The 17,808-nt window shown below is 54.7% G+C and overlaps 3 protein-coding genes across 3 annotated transcripts; all 3 read left to right on the top strand.

Moving 5' to 3' along the window:
• Window positions 1–29: 29 nt before the first annotated feature.
• GRX3 (thioredoxin-like protein) lies at window positions 30–874 on the top strand (the record flags this gene model as incomplete). Its single annotated transcript, XM_083189782.1, has 2 exons — window positions 30–731; window positions 794–874. 2 exons carry the CDS (start codon window positions 30–32, stop codon window positions 872–874), a joined length of 783 nt encoding a protein of 260 aa, XP_083053641.1.
• A 1,676-nt stretch (window positions 875–2,550) lies between these two features.
• On the top strand, window positions 2,551–5,100 carry ACO1O0_000282 (transcription factor domain-containing protein; the record flags this gene model as incomplete). Its single annotated transcript, XM_083189781.1, has 4 exons — window positions 2,551–2,619; window positions 2,773–3,720; window positions 3,781–4,935; window positions 4,987–5,100. The coding sequence occupies 4 exons, from the start codon at window positions 2,551–2,553 to the stop codon at window positions 5,098–5,100; spliced, it is 2,286 nt and encodes a 761-aa protein (XP_083053640.1).
• A 2,250-nt stretch (window positions 5,101–7,350) lies between these two features.
• Window positions 7,351–11,972, top strand: CDR1_1 (Multidrug resistance protein; the record flags this gene model as incomplete). The annotated part of the gene is made up of 2 exons (XM_083189780.1): window positions 7,351–9,359; window positions 9,434–11,972. The coding sequence occupies 2 exons, from the start codon at window positions 7,351–7,353 to the stop codon at window positions 11,970–11,972; spliced, it is 4,548 nt and encodes a 1,515-aa protein (XP_083053639.1).
• Between the last annotated feature and the right edge of the window lie 5,836 nt (window positions 11,973–17,808).

Genomic DNA, 17,808 nt, shown 5'->3' with positions numbered 1-17,808 from the left:
CAGCACGACTGACGATTCACGATTCCGCCATGTCCAAGATCACAGAGATAGAGACCGAGGCCCAGTGGGAGCAGCTGCTGGGCTCGCTGCCCCCGAGCACCCTCCTCATCGTCTCCTTCCACGCACCCTGGGCCGCTCCCTGCGCCCAGATGGCCACCGTCCTCGAGACCCTCGCCTCCGAGTACCCTGCCACCGAACCCCCCGCCACGAGGTGGGTGTCCATCAACGCCGAGGAGCTCAGCGACATCAGCGAGGCGTACGACGTGACTGCCGTTCCCTTCCTCGTCCTGATAAGGAACGGCCAGGTCCTCGAGACGGTCAGCGGCAGCAGCGCCGTCAAGGTGCGGACGGCGATTGAGACACATGCCAAGGCTGCCGGTGCGGCACCCGCCGCGACGGACGCACCCAACGGAACAGAGCAGGTGGCGCCCAAGGCGGAGGAGCAGAGCGGGCCGGTCGACCCCGAGAAGCAAAAGGAGGAGCTCTTCAAACGCCTGGCCGACCTGGTCAAGGCTGCGCCCGTCATGCTGTTCATGAAGGGCACGCCGAGCGGGCCCCAGTGTGGATTCTCGCGACAGATGGTCGCCATTCTCCGGGAGAATTCCGTCAAGTACGGATTCTTCAACATCTTGGCCGACGATGAGGTCCGGCAGGGGCTGAAGGAATACGCTGAGTGGCCGACGTTCCCCCAGCTCTGGGTTAATGGCGAGTTGGTTGGAGGACTGGATATTGTAAGTGGCCGGCAACCCCCTTTGTCGCCGGGAGGTCTCTCTAGCTAACACATCGTTTGTAGGTCAAGGAGGAGCTTGACAATGATCCCGACTTCCTCAAGCCATACAGCGTTGCCGGGGCCGGGGATACGGGAGCGGCATGAGGTGGAAACATGGTCAGGTTCTGGTATCTACATGGTGCGACTACGGCTTAGAAGGTCCGTCAGAACGAAAAATAAGACAGTGCGGAAGAGGGCTGGTTGCACGACGACGGTCGGAATGCCATGATGGGTTCTCTGGGCGTCGCAGGACAACAGGCGCATTAATTACAAACTACAGGATATGCCAGGCTCTTGAGGCTGCAACGGGGGCAGAGATTCGGAGCATAGGGTAGCCTACCTAGATTTCAGCCGGGGAGGTTTATGTAGCTGGCGCTGGCGCTGCCGCATCTGGCGCAATCAATTATGATGACGAGAAGTAGAATGAAAGACACTCTATCCGTACTCTGTACCGATTGCTATGTTGAAAGTCCTGTGCTTGGTGCGTAGGTAGCTACCAAACGTCCTTGTCAGGTTCATGCGATGAGGTCAGGGCGGGCGCTTCGTGGATGACAAATTGACGATGGATATTGGATACAATTGGATTCCTACTCCACTAGCGACCCCGTACAACGGAAGATCCATCATTCATGAGTGGACGGTCCTGGCTGCAAGTCTGTGAGGGAAATTGTCGATGGGAGTGTAAAGAGGTTGGGTGAGTGAGAGAGAGTGAGTCACAGAGATTCTATCGTGTGCTGGGATCTGGTATTATCCGGGCCTTAAGTCCGAAGATGTTGTCTGAGCAATGAGGGGATTGGGCGAGCTCAAGGGCCATGTCGAGGCTGAGAAGGTGTTGGGAAGATGTTGGTTAAGGGGAGCAGGTTCCTATATAGTCGACAATACCATTTGCATTGTTTGAAAATGGGAGAGAGGGGAGAGATGCCTGAAGCTATAGGCGGTGGCGGGTCTTGCTGCATTGTCTGTTGCCGCTTTCCCGGGATAATACCACCATGTCCATGTCCAAGGCTCCTTCCAGGAATCCAGGCTCCCACCGTCAGCAAACAACCTGGTACTTTTTTTTTTCTCTTAAATTCCAGATTCGCTTAATCGTACGCCATCCACAGATAGCTGTTGCCAAGCGGATTATATAATACTGCTGACGTCCAACAACCGCCGTCAACTCTTTTCCTCCGTAACCCCCGCCGTTTATGCTCATGCTGGTCCGAGCTGACTGACGCACGTACCAATACGAGCCACGGCGACGCAGCTGACTGATGATAAGTGGTGAGTGGTCACGTCCCATCGCAACGAGGCCTGTGCTAACTTGCTTGCGCAGTATCTGCCGATGAGTCTTGTCGGTCAGTCGTGGACACTGCTGCTCCATCGCTTTGACCTGTTGCTTGTGTTCGCGCCTGCAAGGCCCGTTGGTTGAGACTCTCAATCGTCGCACGCGACGCTTCGCCTTCACCTCGCCAACTTCCACAGCCTCAATTCGTGACCCGGAACCCCTGGTTTCATCCCGAGATTTGCTTGCCGGCGGCCCTGAATTGGTCGTCTAGCTGGTTATATACTACGTATCGCCAGTAACCATCGGGGGTCAGAACCCCCCGCTTCAGTGGCGACGTTACGATCAGTGCTGTTATCATCCCAGCACCAGTTCTCCATCACCATCTTTGGCCATTTGGTGTGACGGGCCCATCTCTAGGATCAACTCGAGGGCTCTGGCACCCTGTGAAGGCGAACTGAACTCCACCAATTCTGACGCTGCCCCCTTCAGCCTGTCCGCCCCTTAAATCGCCACCATGACTCCCACCCCCCCCTCGACCAACTCATCTACGGGCGCCCGCTCCCCCGAGGAGCAGTACCGCGTGGTGCGTAAGAGGAACCGTGTTCCTCTGAGCTGTTACCCGTGTAGGGCACGGAAATTGAAGTGCGACAGGAAACACCCCTGCAGCAACTGCACCAAACGGGATGGCACTGGTACCTCGTCATGTTCCTATGCCACACCAGTAAATCGGAAAAAGGGTTCGACTGGGGGTGACTCGAGTCCTGATGATATGCAGAACCGTATCGACCGATTAGAAGGCTTGGTGCTCTCATTAATGCACAGCGGGGCCAATATCGAAGTGCCCAACACAGGTACTGCCAGCGCTGCTCAGTCAAGCTCCGTCACCGATAGCACGTCCTCTGCTAAGGCTGACCATACCGGTGAGGCTGCCATGGCTGATGACGACGGGAGTGACGCCGACGACACGTTGCTCTCATCGCTGGGAGCACTGAAGGTGGACGCAGATAAGGGGAAGTCTATGTATTTCGGCCAAGAACACTGGCACAATCTTCTATCAGACATTGTCGAAGTGAAGAATTACTTCATCGCACACAAGGCGGAGTTGGAGACGAGCTTTGAGCGGTTGCGCGCATCGAAACCAGTGGCGGCTCGGGAGGGGCCAACTCTGCTTCTAGGGGCCATACCCGCATCCGAGGTCGAGTTGCGAGCAGAGCTCCCGGCCAAGTCGAGAATCCTCACGCTCTGCAGTCGCTACTTCAACTCAATGGACAACGCTGTCACCATCATCCACGGGCCGACCTTCCGCCAACAACTACGGGAGCATTGGGAGGACCCCTCCAAGTCGTCGATCATGTGGCTTGGTCTGCTGTACTCGATTCTGACCATGGCCATGCTGAGCTACCACAAGGTCGGCGATGAACCGGCGCAGTGGAAAGGGCGCACGCTGGAGATGGCAACCGAATACCGCCTGAGGACTGTCCAATGTCTGATCAAGGCAGACTACACGAAGCCTGTCGAATATACTGTGGAGACCATGATTCTCTACGTCTTGGGAGAGTACTCGTCGCGCTGGGATGCCGATAGTGGCCTGTGGATGATTGTATCTCTCATCACAAGGACAGCCTTCCGTATGGGCTACCACAGGGATGCCAAGTGGTTCCCTTCGCTCACTCCTTTTCAAGCTGTAGGTTCCCCCAATCACTCCTGGGGCCCGCCATCGTGCAGAAACCTGACAAATTATTAGGAAATGAGACGGCGAACCTGGGCGCTGGTGAGGATGTCTGACGTGGTATTCTCGCATCAGGTGTCCTTGCCGAGCATGATACGCGAGGACGACTGCGATACGCAGCTTCCCAACAACATCTTTGACGACGAATTTCACCCGGGGATCAAGGAGTTGCCACCATCGAGACCCCCCACGGAACCAACGCCCATCGCGTACATGATTGCCAAGGCGAAGCTCTGCAACGAACTGGGCAACATCCTCCAGGTCAACAACGGCATAGGGAAGCATGTCCCGTACGATGAGATCATCCGATTCGACGCAAAGCTGCGTCAGATTATGCAGGAGCTACCGCCTCATCTGAAGCTGACCTCGTTGGAGAAATCGCACGACCCCCTGCCGCTCCTGATTGCCCGGTTCAATTTGGATGTCCTGTGCCAGAAGATATTCTGCCTGCTTCACCGCAAGTACATTCCTCGGGCGAGGCAGAATCCGAGGTACGCACACTCGCGGCGCAGCGCCATCGAGGCCTCTCTGCGGGCACTGGGACACCTTGCCACGCTTCATCGCGAGTCCCAGCCAGGTGGGCGGCTGCAGTCTGTCGGGTGGTATGTCAGATCCACCGCCACCAACGACTTCACTCTGCCAACATTGCTCGTCATTCTCGATCTCCATTACGACAACATGGCAGCGCAGCCGTCATCCCAGAGAGACCAAGAGGGCGCCTTCCTGTGGACTCCCGAGCAGAGGGCGGAGATGATGACTGCGGTGGAGACAGCCGGCAACATCTGGCAGAGCCTGGCGCATACCTCGATGGAGGCGCTCAAAGCGTCTAAGATCCTCGAGATCCTGCTCCAAATGGTCAGGAACTCTGCCCAGGGCGGCGAAAATGCCATGCAGGCCGATGGTGGCTTGGGTGGGAATACCAGCGGGCCTGCACCGGAACCGTCTCCTCTAGTTGTTCCTGACTGTAGCGGCAGCGGTATGAGTGCATCTCCGGCGCAGGATACCAGCGCGTTCATGGGGATGGAGCTGGGGCTGTCGCCGTCTGGAGTTTTTGACTACAACAATAGCGACAATTTCAGGGCTGCCGCTGTTGCTTCGCCTTTCTCAATGCTGACGGCGTCGGCCTCCCTGGAACCGGGGTCGATGCTCGAGGCGAACAACTTTGATTGGGTGAGTGCAAATGCTCTAGTGGAGAGATGTAATACTGACTGGCGACGATAGGGGGCATTCGAGAACTACGCGCAGATGACAAACTGGGGGGCGGACCAGACCTTCCAGATCTTTGGCAACCAGTGGGATGAGTCCCCTGAGCAGGCGATGAACAATGCCCAGTAATAGGGAACGACCTTGTACCTTGTATGATAACGAAGTGACGGTGGAAGGACAGAAATCTCAACCACTCATGACATTGATATGGATATCTATGTTTCCTCTGATACTGACACAGCTAGCCTGAACATACTACTCTCACCTTGGCAGACGGAGGAAAGCTTCTCGAGTGACGTATGGAGTGATACGGATATGAATATCCTTACTATCGAAGGGGTGGCGATTTGCGGAGTCTCGGGCAGATGCAGGAGTCCGGACTGATGCAAGTTTAGTGCCGTCAGTGCTTGTTCTCGAATCTTACGGGTGCTGTGTTGTCTCAGATTTTGCTTGCCTGCAACCGTACTCGTACGCGTGGTTTGTGAAGCGCGCTATAATATTACGAGTACGTACTCGTACTAGGGCCCGAAGGATGGAAGGATGGAAGGACGGAATGTTGTAGGAATCCCCAGGAATGTCTACTCGTACGAGTATAGCACATGCTCCCCGCCTGATGGTCGAGGGCGAAGAGTATGGATAGACGCACACACACACACACACACCTACGAGTATAAGTACGGCTATATATCGTGTTTGCTTTCTCCTTCTCTTCAGTAATAATGTAATAAGAGCGTCAAGGGATATTCTAGGGGGTTGTTGGAAGCAGGGTTTCCGCACCGGGGAGCCGCTTATTACGAGTACTCGTACGGATAGTATAATAGTCTTGCAAGGATGTACTCGTAGAAGCGCCAAAGACCATCATCTGATGTCTCTGATATGCAACCATTCCAGTCGGATGGAGTCGTCCCATGTTCTAGTACTACTATGTATCCGTACGGGACTCCTGAAAACCGCGAAAGTCTATCTCTTCTCGGCCCCATCGGCGTGTTACCAGCGGATCCGACCAACGTCTCGTCAAATTTCATGCCTTCGTGATATTAATGGCCACTCGTGAGAGTTGGGGGTATTCCTAAAATGTATCAATCATCCACTCCGCCGTCGTCCTGTCTTTCTTGCATTGTGTCCCAGAAAACAAACCCCCAAACTTCCTCACTTTCTAGTTTATACACATTAGTAGATAATAAGACTCCGGAATGCATCATGTCGAGCCTGATTTCATGATCCTATTCTCTTATGAACCCCCTCTGTTCCCGTCGTTGGTTTTTGTGGCCGCGTCAGAGGAGCCCCTTGATGACCCTGACACCGAGTCCTCCCCTGAGCGGGTGTCGCCTCTCACAAACACCCGCTGCTCGAGGCACTGTCTGAGGAGCTCCTCGCACCGCGTCATCCTCTCGAGGAGCTCCTTAGTCGGCTGGTGTCGTCGCCTCGGGGGCGCTGGCTTGCTGGGAATGCACGTTATATTTTGCTGTAACAGACGTGGGCATGAGCACTGATGCGCGAAGTAAGGGGAGGGTCGGGGTCTGGGGACATGTGCAAAATCGGGAGGATACGAACCTTGATGCAGATGGAACATGGACTCCTGCGGTCGCATTTCTTTTTGCGCTGTTGGCAGTTGACGCATGCCAGCACTTTGGCCGCCTTGCGGGGGCCAGACGAGGTGACGGATGACATGGTGAGGCGCCGGCTTCGAGTTGACAACTATTATGAACAGACCGTGATCGACTCGAGGATGATGTGCTCTCCGCCGACATATAAAAAGGGGCAGTTTCCAGCTAATACAGTAATAAGTCACCAAGAGCTCGACTCCAGTCCGAGCGAAACCGATGCGACATCATAATAATACTTGTACGAAGCAGATTCACGAGTAACAAATGTCCTCGGAGACATTGTTAGACATTGTCAGACATTCCAAGACATGCCATCCGCTTCAGTACAAGAGGCTAAAATCGCGGGAGCCTGTGCCCAATCAGCCTCCAACTGCCGACTTGTTGCGAGTCACAAGCCAGTCCTACTCGCACGAAGTACGGGGTACAATCTCCAGTTCCAGCCCAAGATCGGATCCCAGCTGTCCCCGACGGAGGGGGCCGTTTTGCGGACCGACGGGGTGTGCTCGACCCCGTGACACGGGTCGTAGTTTCTTTTTAAGTAGTTGTCTGCCCTTGCGATAAGTTCGAGGGAATCTGGGGGCTTGTTTGATTTGTCAAGCTGTAATCACTCTTTTTCAGTTTCTCATCGCCCTTTCTTCACTTCTTTCAGGCTTGTGGTCCGTTACCCGGAACTGGTGAGTACTTCATCTTCGAAATGGATTCCTCGAACCACACCAAGGAGTTTCCAGGCTAATAGGGCTTTTGAACTAGCTGTCTCTGTCGATTTGTAGCAATGGAGAAGGAGTCCGGGCCCGGCACATGGGACGGCTACGAGCCGCCGCCCACTATGGGATCGGCTTCTCCCACCAGCGCCACGACCTATGTCAACAAGACGAGCGAGGACACTTCCAGACAGCGTGGCACATCCAAGGACCATGTGGAAGCCAGCACCATGGAAATGGCCTCAAAACCCAAACCCGGCGCTGAGGATGGCGACGGCATTGAAATGGAGAGGCGCCACTCGACCGTCCAGGAGCTGGCGCGCCGGTTCTCGATGCACTCAGCGCAGCACTTGGCGTTCTATGGCGATGACTCCAACATCTTTGCTGACACGGACCCCAACTCGCCACTCAACCCGTCCAGCGAGAGGTTTAGTGCCCGGGAATGGGCCAAGGCCGTGGCCAAGAACGTCGAGGAGGATGGCGGTGGCTTCCGCCACAGCGGATTCTGCTTCCAGAACATGAATGTATTTGGATACGGCGCCGAGACCGACTACCAGAAGACCGTGGCCAACATCTGGCTCACCTTGCCAGCCATGGCCGCCAGGCTGTTCGGAAAGGGCGACGGCCAGCGCCGAATCGACATTCTCCGTAACTTCGATGGCCTTGTCAAGACGGGCGAGATGCTCGTTGTCCTGGGCCCTCCTGGTGCTGGGTGCTCGACCTTTCTCAAGACGGTCGCTGGTGTGACCAAGGGCATCTACGCCGACCAGTCGACCTATCTCAACTACCAGGGCATCAGCCCCAAGGAGATGCATACCCAGCACCACGGAGAGTCCATCTACACGGCCGAGGTCGACGTCCACTTCCCCATGCTCTCGGTTGGTGACACCCTCACCTTTGCCTCTCGTGCTAGGTGGGCAGGCAAGACGCCCCCTGGAATCACGCGCAACCAGTTCTGCGAACATCGCCGCGACGTCGTCATGGCCATGTACGGTATCAGCCACACTGTAAATACACGCGTGGGCAACGAGTTCATCCGTGGCGTGTCGGGTGGAGAGAGGAAGCGAGTCACCATTGCTGAAGCCACGCTCGCAAACGCCCCCCTGCAGTTCTGGGATAATTCTACTCGCGGCCTCGACTCAGCCAACGCCATCGAGTTCTGCAAGACGTTGCGGCTCCAATCCGAGTTGTTCGGACAGACGTGTGCCGTGTCCATATACCAGGCACCGCAGAGCGCGTATGACCTGTTCGACAAGGTCATCCTCTTATACGAGGGAAGGCAAATCTTCTTCGGGTCCTGCAACAAGGCTAAGCAGTACTTTGTCGAATTGGGCTTTGAATGCCCTGTCCGCCAGACGACACCCGACTTTCTGACTTCCATGACGGCTTCGAGCGAGCGTGTCGTGCGTCCTGGCTGGGAAGGCCGTGTCCCCCGTACGCCAGACGAGTTCGCTGCATGCTGGAAGGCCAGTGGCGCCTACAAGGCTCTGCAGATCGAGATTGAGAAGTACAAGGAAGACATCTCCGCCGAAAACAACTCGCTCGCCGACGAGTTCCGAGCCCACAAGAAGGCCAACCAGGCCAAGGGACAGCGTCTCAAGTCTCCCTTCACCTTGACATATGCTCAGCAGGTCCAACTCTGTCTCTGGAGGGGCTGGAAGCGCTTGACTGGCGACCCGAGCTTCACCATCTTCTCCCTCATTTCCAACACCATCACCGGTCTCATCATTTCCTCCCTGTTTTATAACCTCCAACCTGTCAGCTCATCCTTCTACTCCCGGGCTGCTGTCTTGTTTATCGCTGTTCTCACCAATGCCTTCTCAAGCGCCCTTGAGATCCTGACACTGTATGCTCAACGCCCCATCGTCGAGAAGCAGACTCGTTACGGCTTCTACCACTCGTCTGCTGAGTCGTTCTCGTCCGTCCTGGTCGATATGCCATATAAAATTGCCAACGGCGTTTGCTTCAATCTTGTCGTCTACTTCATGACCCATCTCAGGCGTGATCCTGGAGCCTTCTTCTTCTTCATCCTGGTGTCATTCCTGATGACCCTGTCCATGTCCGGCATCTTCCGGTCCATGTAAGTTGAGCATCCAAATCTTCTTGCTTTTTGTGTGTTTGCCATATTTGATAACTGACATGGGCCCTGTTCAGTGGAGCGCTATCACGAACCATGTCACAAGCCATGGTGCCCTCGGCCGTTCTCCTCCTGGCATTGGTCATCTTCACCGGCTTCGTCATACCTCTGGACTATATGCTGGATTGGTGTCGTTGGATTAATTACATCGACCCAGTCGCGTATGGTTTCGAATCACTCATGGTCAACGAGTTTGACGGCCGCGATTTCAAGTGTGATGCTTTCATCCCAAGACCGTCGGTGGATGGATATCAAAATGCTTCGCCAGAGAACATGGCGTGCACCTCGGTCGGTTCCGTTCCAGGCCAGGAATTCGTGAGAGGCGCCGACTACATCGGGTCCCTGTACAACTACCACCTTTCCCACAAGTGGCGGAACATTGGTATCCTCGCCGGCTTTATCATCTTCTTCCACCTGCTCTACTTTGTCGCCTCAGAGTACATCACTGAGAAGAAGTCCAAGGGCGAGGTCCTTGTCTTCCGTCGTGGTCATGTCCCTGCCGTGTCCCACGGTAAAGATGACGTTGAGGCATCCACGTCTGGGCCAATCCCAGTTGCAGAGAGAAGTATCCCCAGTATCAAGGGTAGCGAGTACGACAGTGTCATCCAGGCCTCCACTAGTGTCTTTCACTGGGGTGATGTTTGTTATGATATCAAAATCAAGGGCGAGCCGAGGCGGATTCTGGACCATGTCGACGGTTGGGTCAAACCGGGAACCCTCACAGCCCTCATGGGTGTTTCAGGAGCGGGGAAGACGACTCTGCTCGACTGCCTCGCTGATCGCATCTCCATGGGAGTCATCACTGGTGAGATGCTGGTCGATGGCAAGTTGCGTGATGAGTCGTTCCAGCGGAAGACTGGATATGTCCAGCAGCAAGACCTGCATCTCGAGACCACCACCGTTCGCGAAGCTTTAACATTCAGCGCGTTGCTGCGCCAACCAGCATCCACACCCAGGGCCGAGAAAATTGCTTATGTCGACGAAGTCATCAGGCTTTTAGATATGCAAGACTATGCTGATGCTATAGTCGGCGTGCTCGGAGAAGGCCTCAATGTTGAACAGCGTAAGCGCCTTACGATCGGCGTTGAGCTGGCAGCGAAGCCGCCGCTCCTCCTCTTTGTTGACGAACCTACTTCCGGCCTCGATTCCCAAACCTCTTGGGCTATCTTAGATCTTCTCGAGAAACTCTCCAAGGCTGGCCAGTCGATTCTATGCACGATCCACCAGCCTTCAGCGATGTTATTCCAGCGCTTTGATCGACTGTTGTTCCTAGCCAAGGGAGGAAAGACGGTGTATTTCGGTGATATTGGTCCCCAGTCGCAAACCATGGTTTCGTATTTCGAGCGTCATGGCGCCCCTCGCTGCCACCCTGGCGAAAACCCAGCTGAATGGATGCTCGAGGCCATTGGCGCGGCCCCAGGGTCTGTGACCGAGATTGACTGGCACCAGGCGTGGCGAGAGAGCCCCGAGTACCAGTCTGTTCAAGGCGAATTGCAGCGCCTCAAGGTAGAGAGCTCGAACCAAGACAAGGCCATCTTCCAAACCGGCGATCCTGGATCATACCGCGAGTTCGCTGCGCCCCTGTGGGAGCAGTTTCTCGTCGTGTCGCAGCGCGTGTTCCAGCAATATTGGCGGACACCAACATATATCTATGCCAAGTTCTCTCTGTGTACCGCCGTGGCTCTCTTTATCGGTCTGGTGTTTTTGAACGCACCATTGAGTATCCAAGGCTTGCAGAACCAAATGTTCGCCATTTTCAACATCCTGAGTATCTTTGGTCAGCTCGTGCAGCAACAGATGCCCCATTTCATCACCCAGCGCTCCCTTTACGAGGTCCGCGAGCGCCCATCCAAGACGTATAGCTGGAAGGTCTTTATGCTGTCTCAGATTTGTGCTGAGATCCCATGGAACTCCCTCATGTCTGTCTTCATGTTTGTCTGCCTCTATTACCCCGTGGGACTCTACAAGAACGCGCAGGTGGATGGCCAGGAAGCAGAGCGAGGCGGCCTCATGTGGCTTTTGTTCTGGGAGTTCCTCATCTTCACTTGCACATTTGCCCATGCCTGCATTGCAATCTCTGAGACGGCAGAGGCGGGTGCCGGCTTGGCCAATATGCTCTTTATGATGTGTCTGTTCTTCTGCGGCGTGTTGGCAACCGCGGACAGCCTCCCCCGGTTCTGGATCTTCATGTACCACGTGTCGCCGTTCAGGTATATCGTTTCAGCCATCTTGTCGACAGGACTGGCCAACGCCGATGTCACATGCAACCCCAACGAGCTGGTGACCATCAATCCACCGGCAAACCAGACTTGCCGCGAGTACCTGGGCATCTACATGAAAGAGCAGGGTGGGTATCTGACGAACGGCGACGCGACCGCGAATTGCCAGTATTGCCCCACGGCCACGACCAATGAGTTTTTGCGCAGCGTCGGCTCCAACTTCGACGACAGGTGGCGCGACTTCGGAATTGGTATGGTGTACATCGTATTCAACATTGCCGCGTCGTTGTTCCTATATTGGCTGGTGAGGATGCCCAAGGGCAAGCGCAAGCAGTGAGCGGGAGAAGGGCTAAAGAGGTTCATGACTCATGAGTCCCTCAGTAATAGCTGTTGGCGGTGTGTTCAGTTCGGCAGTCGCATTCCTTTTCAAGTGGCGGGCCTGTAGCAAGGCCAGGTTCATGTTGGACGTTCATTGTGCTAATATTTTTTTGCAATTTCCGTTTGTTGGGAAGAGACCCTTGGAGAGGACCTCCCTGAAACTAAGTAGCGTCAGTCGACCATGTTACTTTTCCTTGTTTCTTGTTAGTATAGTGTTTCGAACGAATATAGATGGGCAAACAATACTATTGGAGACTCCTATGTCAGGAAGCGTTGCGTAGCTGATGGCCTACCAAAGCCTCTAGGAGCCTAGTAGATGGCATGATATAAGAAGCTCGGTTCTGGCCGGTACAGAAAGTCACGAGCCCGTAGGTGAGTTGATTACAAAACATTGAACCTCATCGAGCGAACCGATGAAGGGATTGGAGTCCATCTATGAGTCGGGTCAGTTGAAGGCGACGATGACAAGAGAAAAAGGTGGGAGGTGCTACCCAGACGCTAGGTAGTAGTAGTATTACAGGTAAGGTAAACACGTGGAGGTACGAATATAAGGTTGGTACATGCCTACCTAGGTGGTACTAGCAGGTAGGCACTACTACGCATTAGGTAGTAGTACTTACTACAAATGAAAGGCAGGCGTAATGGGGAAGGCTTAGTCATGTACGATACCTACTTGGGCAGTTGGCCCCCACGTTTGGCAGGGGCGGCTGTTGCTCTTTGACTGAAATCCTTCGCCAGCCCTGTGTGCCCTTGGCAATTTGCATCCTTTTCCGGCTTCACTATCCGTGCTCTTGTCGTGGCAAACATTCAACCCGTTTTCTGCTCCTTGTCCTCTCTTTGTGCCGCCTACGAGGCGACAATGTGCTCCTTAGAGCCATTGGATCCGCATCAAGGGCCTTCATCTTTCTGACGGCGTTCGGGAAACCCATTTAAACGTCCAGCGCTGGCTTCCCGTCAAGGCACCCACCCGACAAGTGTTGATTTGTTGCCTTGACTAGCTACAACTCTTCGCAGTTGTACCCTTCTTCTGCACATCTGCTCTTGAAACCTTCTCCATACGTCCTGGGCCATGGCAGTCCCACAGCACCGGTCCCGCGACTCACCGCCTGCATCCAGGCTAGATGCTTCCCGGATAAGGCTTGCCTCTCAAAGCCCAGATATTCCCATGTCTGATAACGGCGCCAGCCATACCAGGGGCGGCATCGATAGCGATGGCAGCGCTCAGAGTTCCGAGTCCTCGTACGACCCTACTTCGGCTTTGATGAACGAGATCGACGCGACCCAATCATCCGCGTCCGAGAAGCCTGTATCGGCGGCTCCAGACCTTTCGACCGACCAGAGCAATAAGTGGAGGGCCAAGGAAGAATCGGATACCCGCAGGGCTACTGAGACCGGCGCGGTTGCTTTCCATGATGGCTCAAAACAGCTCCCAGCGGAGATATGGCATCATATCTTCACCTTTCTCCCTCCACGTTCTCTGGGCAATTTGTTGCTCGTCAACAAATTGTTTTACAACTATCTTGACCCTTCTCCTCTCGTCAAGGTCTCGTATCCTTGTTTTCCTGAACCTCCTAGGGTGTCGCGAAAGCGGCTCTCCATCTGTAAACCAGACTCTATATGGAAGAGGTCGAGGCGTTTGTTTTGGCCGCGCATGCCTTCGCCATTAAAGGGTAGATCAGAGGTTGACATGTGGCGTTTGGCCTGTTCCCGATCCTGCCATTTCTGCAACATCACGGATGGTGCCAGTGATAAAACACCCCTGGCCAATGATCAGTGGCACCGAGGACCTGGCCTCAAGGGCGTCTCCCCAATCTTTCCCTTTTTCGTCGCATCCTGTGGTTCGTGCCTTGCATCTAAGAGCCTCAAGGTAAGAAAAACTACGCCTTTCGCTGATGGTAAACTCATGATATTGCAGGAAATCGACGTACTGCTTTCACCTACTACCCCGTCGGCTCTGTTACCGGGCCTTCCAGCGGGGTTTTTGACTACCGACATGCACGTCGTTGCTCCCCAGACTATGCAAGGCGAGAGATCGCCAATACAAGGGCAGCTCAGCAAGATTTACTGGAAAACTCAAGTCGACGACATTAAGGCTGAGTTCGAGGAAGTCAAAGGACTTGGCTCAGCGGCCGCGGAGGAATGGCTGAAAGGACTTGAAGTCCGTGGAAAGCTGGCTGTCGCTGACGCCTCTCGTTGGGAAAAATGGGATATTTTAGGCGGAGTCCGTCAAATGCGTCTACCAGATACTCGGGTTCAGGCTGGTTCCCGCTCGAGCTCTCCAAACCGGCGTGGCCATGGGCAGCGAGTAAACCAGATCAGGATGGAATGGGAGCAACGGCCACTCTCTGAATCAACCCCTCTACCAGACAAACCCTCCTTGGAAACAAAAAATACCCTTGTCGGACCTCACGCGCCAACGCAAGGCCATCAGAAAAGGACAGCGGAAGAGGTGGTAGAGCTCAAACAAAGGAGAAAGGCCGAGATAGAGCGTCGTGCCGGGTTCCTGGATCCTCCACTGACACCAGCTGTTCTTGCTCATATCCCCTCCTTTCAGGCGGCCTTACATATTATTGCGCCTCTGGATGACAACGCGTGGGAACTTCTGCGACCACGTCTCTTGGCCCAGCGAGCCAAGGCAGAGAAGAGGGAACGTGAAAGTCTTGCGACCGCCATGACCTCCGGAGACACTACTACTACTACCAATGGGCTAGGACAAACCGCCGCATTGAGTAGGGACCCCAGGCAAGTTCCCGACGAGGAATGGGACGAAATTCAGGGACCTGTTCGAGCCAGGATATCTAGCTATGCCGATGAGATCATTACGGATGGATGGCGTGGCGGCAGCAAGGTCACCAAGAAGGCCTGTCCTCAGTTTGCAGCTGAAGTATTGGTCTATGTGCGAAAGCGGTTCTATGCCGAAGTTGCCAAGGATGCTGATGCCGCCGCTGCTGCTGGAAAGGACCCAGTTCTTGACCCCCCCGAAGGCCCTTGGACACAAAAGCTGACGTTGGAGAACATGAAGTGGGTGTTTGATAGTAAGGTCAAACCGCATACGGAGAAGTATCGCAAAGAGCTATTCTTCTGCAACGGGTGCCAAGCGAACTACAAGTACTATGGATTTGAAGGCGTGATTCAGCACTATGCGGCAAAGCATACCAGCGCTCTCAGCCTTGGCAACGTCGTTGTATATTGGAGAGCAGAATGGCCAAGCACACCTCCTTTTAAACCTGATCCGAAGCCCCCTACGATCCAGCCGCCCCGGGATCACCCTACCCAACTACCACCACCCGCGACTGCGACTCAGACCCTTTGCCCTGCTACTACCTCTGGTTTCCATCCTTCACCGGCCACGCATCAGACTGTCCATTTTCCAAATACTCATACGCCTTTCAGGTATGCGGCTTCTGCTCCTTATCCTCCATCAGCGGCTGCCTGTGGGCTTGGGGCAGCTCATCCCGCGCCTTATCCCACGCCATACACGCATCAGCCCTATTCAGCCCAGGCCCCTTATCCACCACATACTGAAGGGTCGTCATATAGGAGCTCCTATCTGCCACCCACGCCAACGTCGGGAGTTTTTGCTGCTCACCAGCCACCTCCGTTCCATAGACCCTATTCTGACCTCAATGGCCCAGCTGTATCTTTAGCAGCATCTGGAGGCCTGTATAAAAGTCGTCTCGACTTCATGGCTAATGTCGCTCGGCAAACTTGGAACAGCATGTCACACGTCGATGGTCTCCCAGGAGCCGTCAAGCTTTGCGCCACCATTCACCACATTGCAAAGGGGTTCGAGATGCACTTTTCTGAGTCCGCACCATTGGAAATGTTCATACGCGGCCTATCAAACCACAAAGAGATGCGGCCTGCCCGTAATATAAACGGGCTACAGTGCAAACCTTGTGTGGAGGGTCATGCGTCTCAAAACAAGCCCTTCTCGGTCCCCCAGTTGGTCAACCATTTTTACAAGGCGCATGTCGAGAGCCAAGCTCACCCCTTGGATTGGCGTACTCAAATGATTCTGCTTCCAGATATCCGTGTACTTGAGGAGCTCCCGGCGGTGCTCGCACATAACAGGGCGGCCTATGATACGGTGGCGGATGCTCTTCCATGGGCTTTTGTAGAGAATCGCGACACTGGAGTGCGAGGGTTCCCAGAAAACGGTCCACTTGAGAGGGTTCCCGGCCCGAGCCCTGCGTCATACGAGCCACGAGACTCTTATAGCCCGATCCAGATGCCACGAGAGGACTCCTATAGCCCGGTCTACGTGCCACCCCAACCTCACGAAGAACACGAGCATGGGTCACACCAACTGCGACCAACTCCGGCTGCCCCCCGTGAACAGGTACTGGGACAGCTGCCATATTATGCCAGGGACAGAAACTCGGATAGGCCAAACCTCAGACCCGCCAGTGAAGTGTACAGCAGGATTGACCCTCCCCGTTTGCCGACCAAGAGGGAATATGATGACAGCGGGCTACATGCTGGAAGTGAAAGCCAACGACCCAACAAGGCCCCCAGGGTTGTGATGGAGGAGCGACCAAAAGATGTGCCAGATCTCTCTGTCAGGCGCCCGCCTCCTTCAACGGATGAAATGAGCAGGCAGCGGGATCATGCTTCGTCTTCCTATGTCCGCAATAGCTACGGAATCCCTTCTACAGACAGATGGGAGGCAAACACCCACCATATGGACACCCAAATCCCAGTGGCACGGCCGGCAGAGAACGGCTTTGAGCTTCTGGATGGTCTATCTCACCTAGATGGAAGCCAAGTCAGAGCTGGGCAGCCCCAAGCCACCCACCCGGGGATTCGGCCAGGCGAATATCACCCCAAAGACCCTGCCCGATACGCACAAGGGCCAGAATGGGCTCATCCGCAGGGTTCCTCCCAGCTTCGCTACCCTTCGCACCAAGACAACTCCTACCTTGACAGGCGCCCGGCAGAACGCCATTACCCCCCTGGCCAGATGGAACCCGATTATCGGTACAGGGATGATCCACAGCCCAGGCCTATGGAGGAGTACGAGCTCCTCGAGGTTCGCGATTCGCAGCAAGGGACGTACTATATCCGGCGTCCCATTCGACGAGAATTCTACACGTATCGTGTGCCGGGCGATGGCAGGACGCAGGAACACACCTCGTTTAGCGACTATGGGCAGTCCCGTACGGGGGTACTGCAGCCAGGCACGGATCTTCAGGAGTACGACCCCCGATTCCCGGCAGGGGATGTGCCGCCTCCGCAACCGAGGTATAGATAAGGACCTAACCCCCCCCCTCCCCTTTTCCATTCCAGCATTTAGCTCGGCGATCTTGTAATAGTAGAGGTTGGAATTTTCCCCCAGGGACCATTTTGTATCATAACATTATTAGTGCAGTGCATTCACGCATCTATGAGCCATGCCGAATCATTCGAGCGTAATACATGATTTTTCTTGTTTAACGGGACGTGTCAGAGCGTGGATTGGTTGTACATGAGAAACAAATAATACCGTCCCTTCAAGACAAAGCCTCTAAGCGGCGCCCAGCCCCCGAGATCATACAAATACCCAAGAGAGGCTATGATTTTACAACAGCGGAGGATAGAGATCGAGACAGATGGTCCCGGAATGTGCTCCGACAGAAAGCCTCCCACGAAAAAGTACATGTGCCACCCCACCCTTCCATGACACCAGCATCCCCCACACTCCCTCTGGTTTGCCTTGCCTTGTTTCTAGATTGCTGTGCGTGAGAGAGGCGAAAGTTGGATGGTATTAACCCCCATGTCTTCTCTGAATGTGAGGAGAGAGAGATCGATCTAAT

The sequence above is a fragment of the Amphichorda felina genome, assembly GCF_050947745.1.
Source record: "Amphichorda felina strain 45539 chromosome Unknown scaffold_1, whole genome shotgun sequence".
Classification (NCBI taxonomy): domain Eukaryota; kingdom Fungi; phylum Ascomycota; class Sordariomycetes; order Hypocreales; family Bionectriaceae; genus Amphichorda; species Amphichorda felina.
This window is presented reverse-complemented; position numbering and strand designations above follow the sequence as displayed.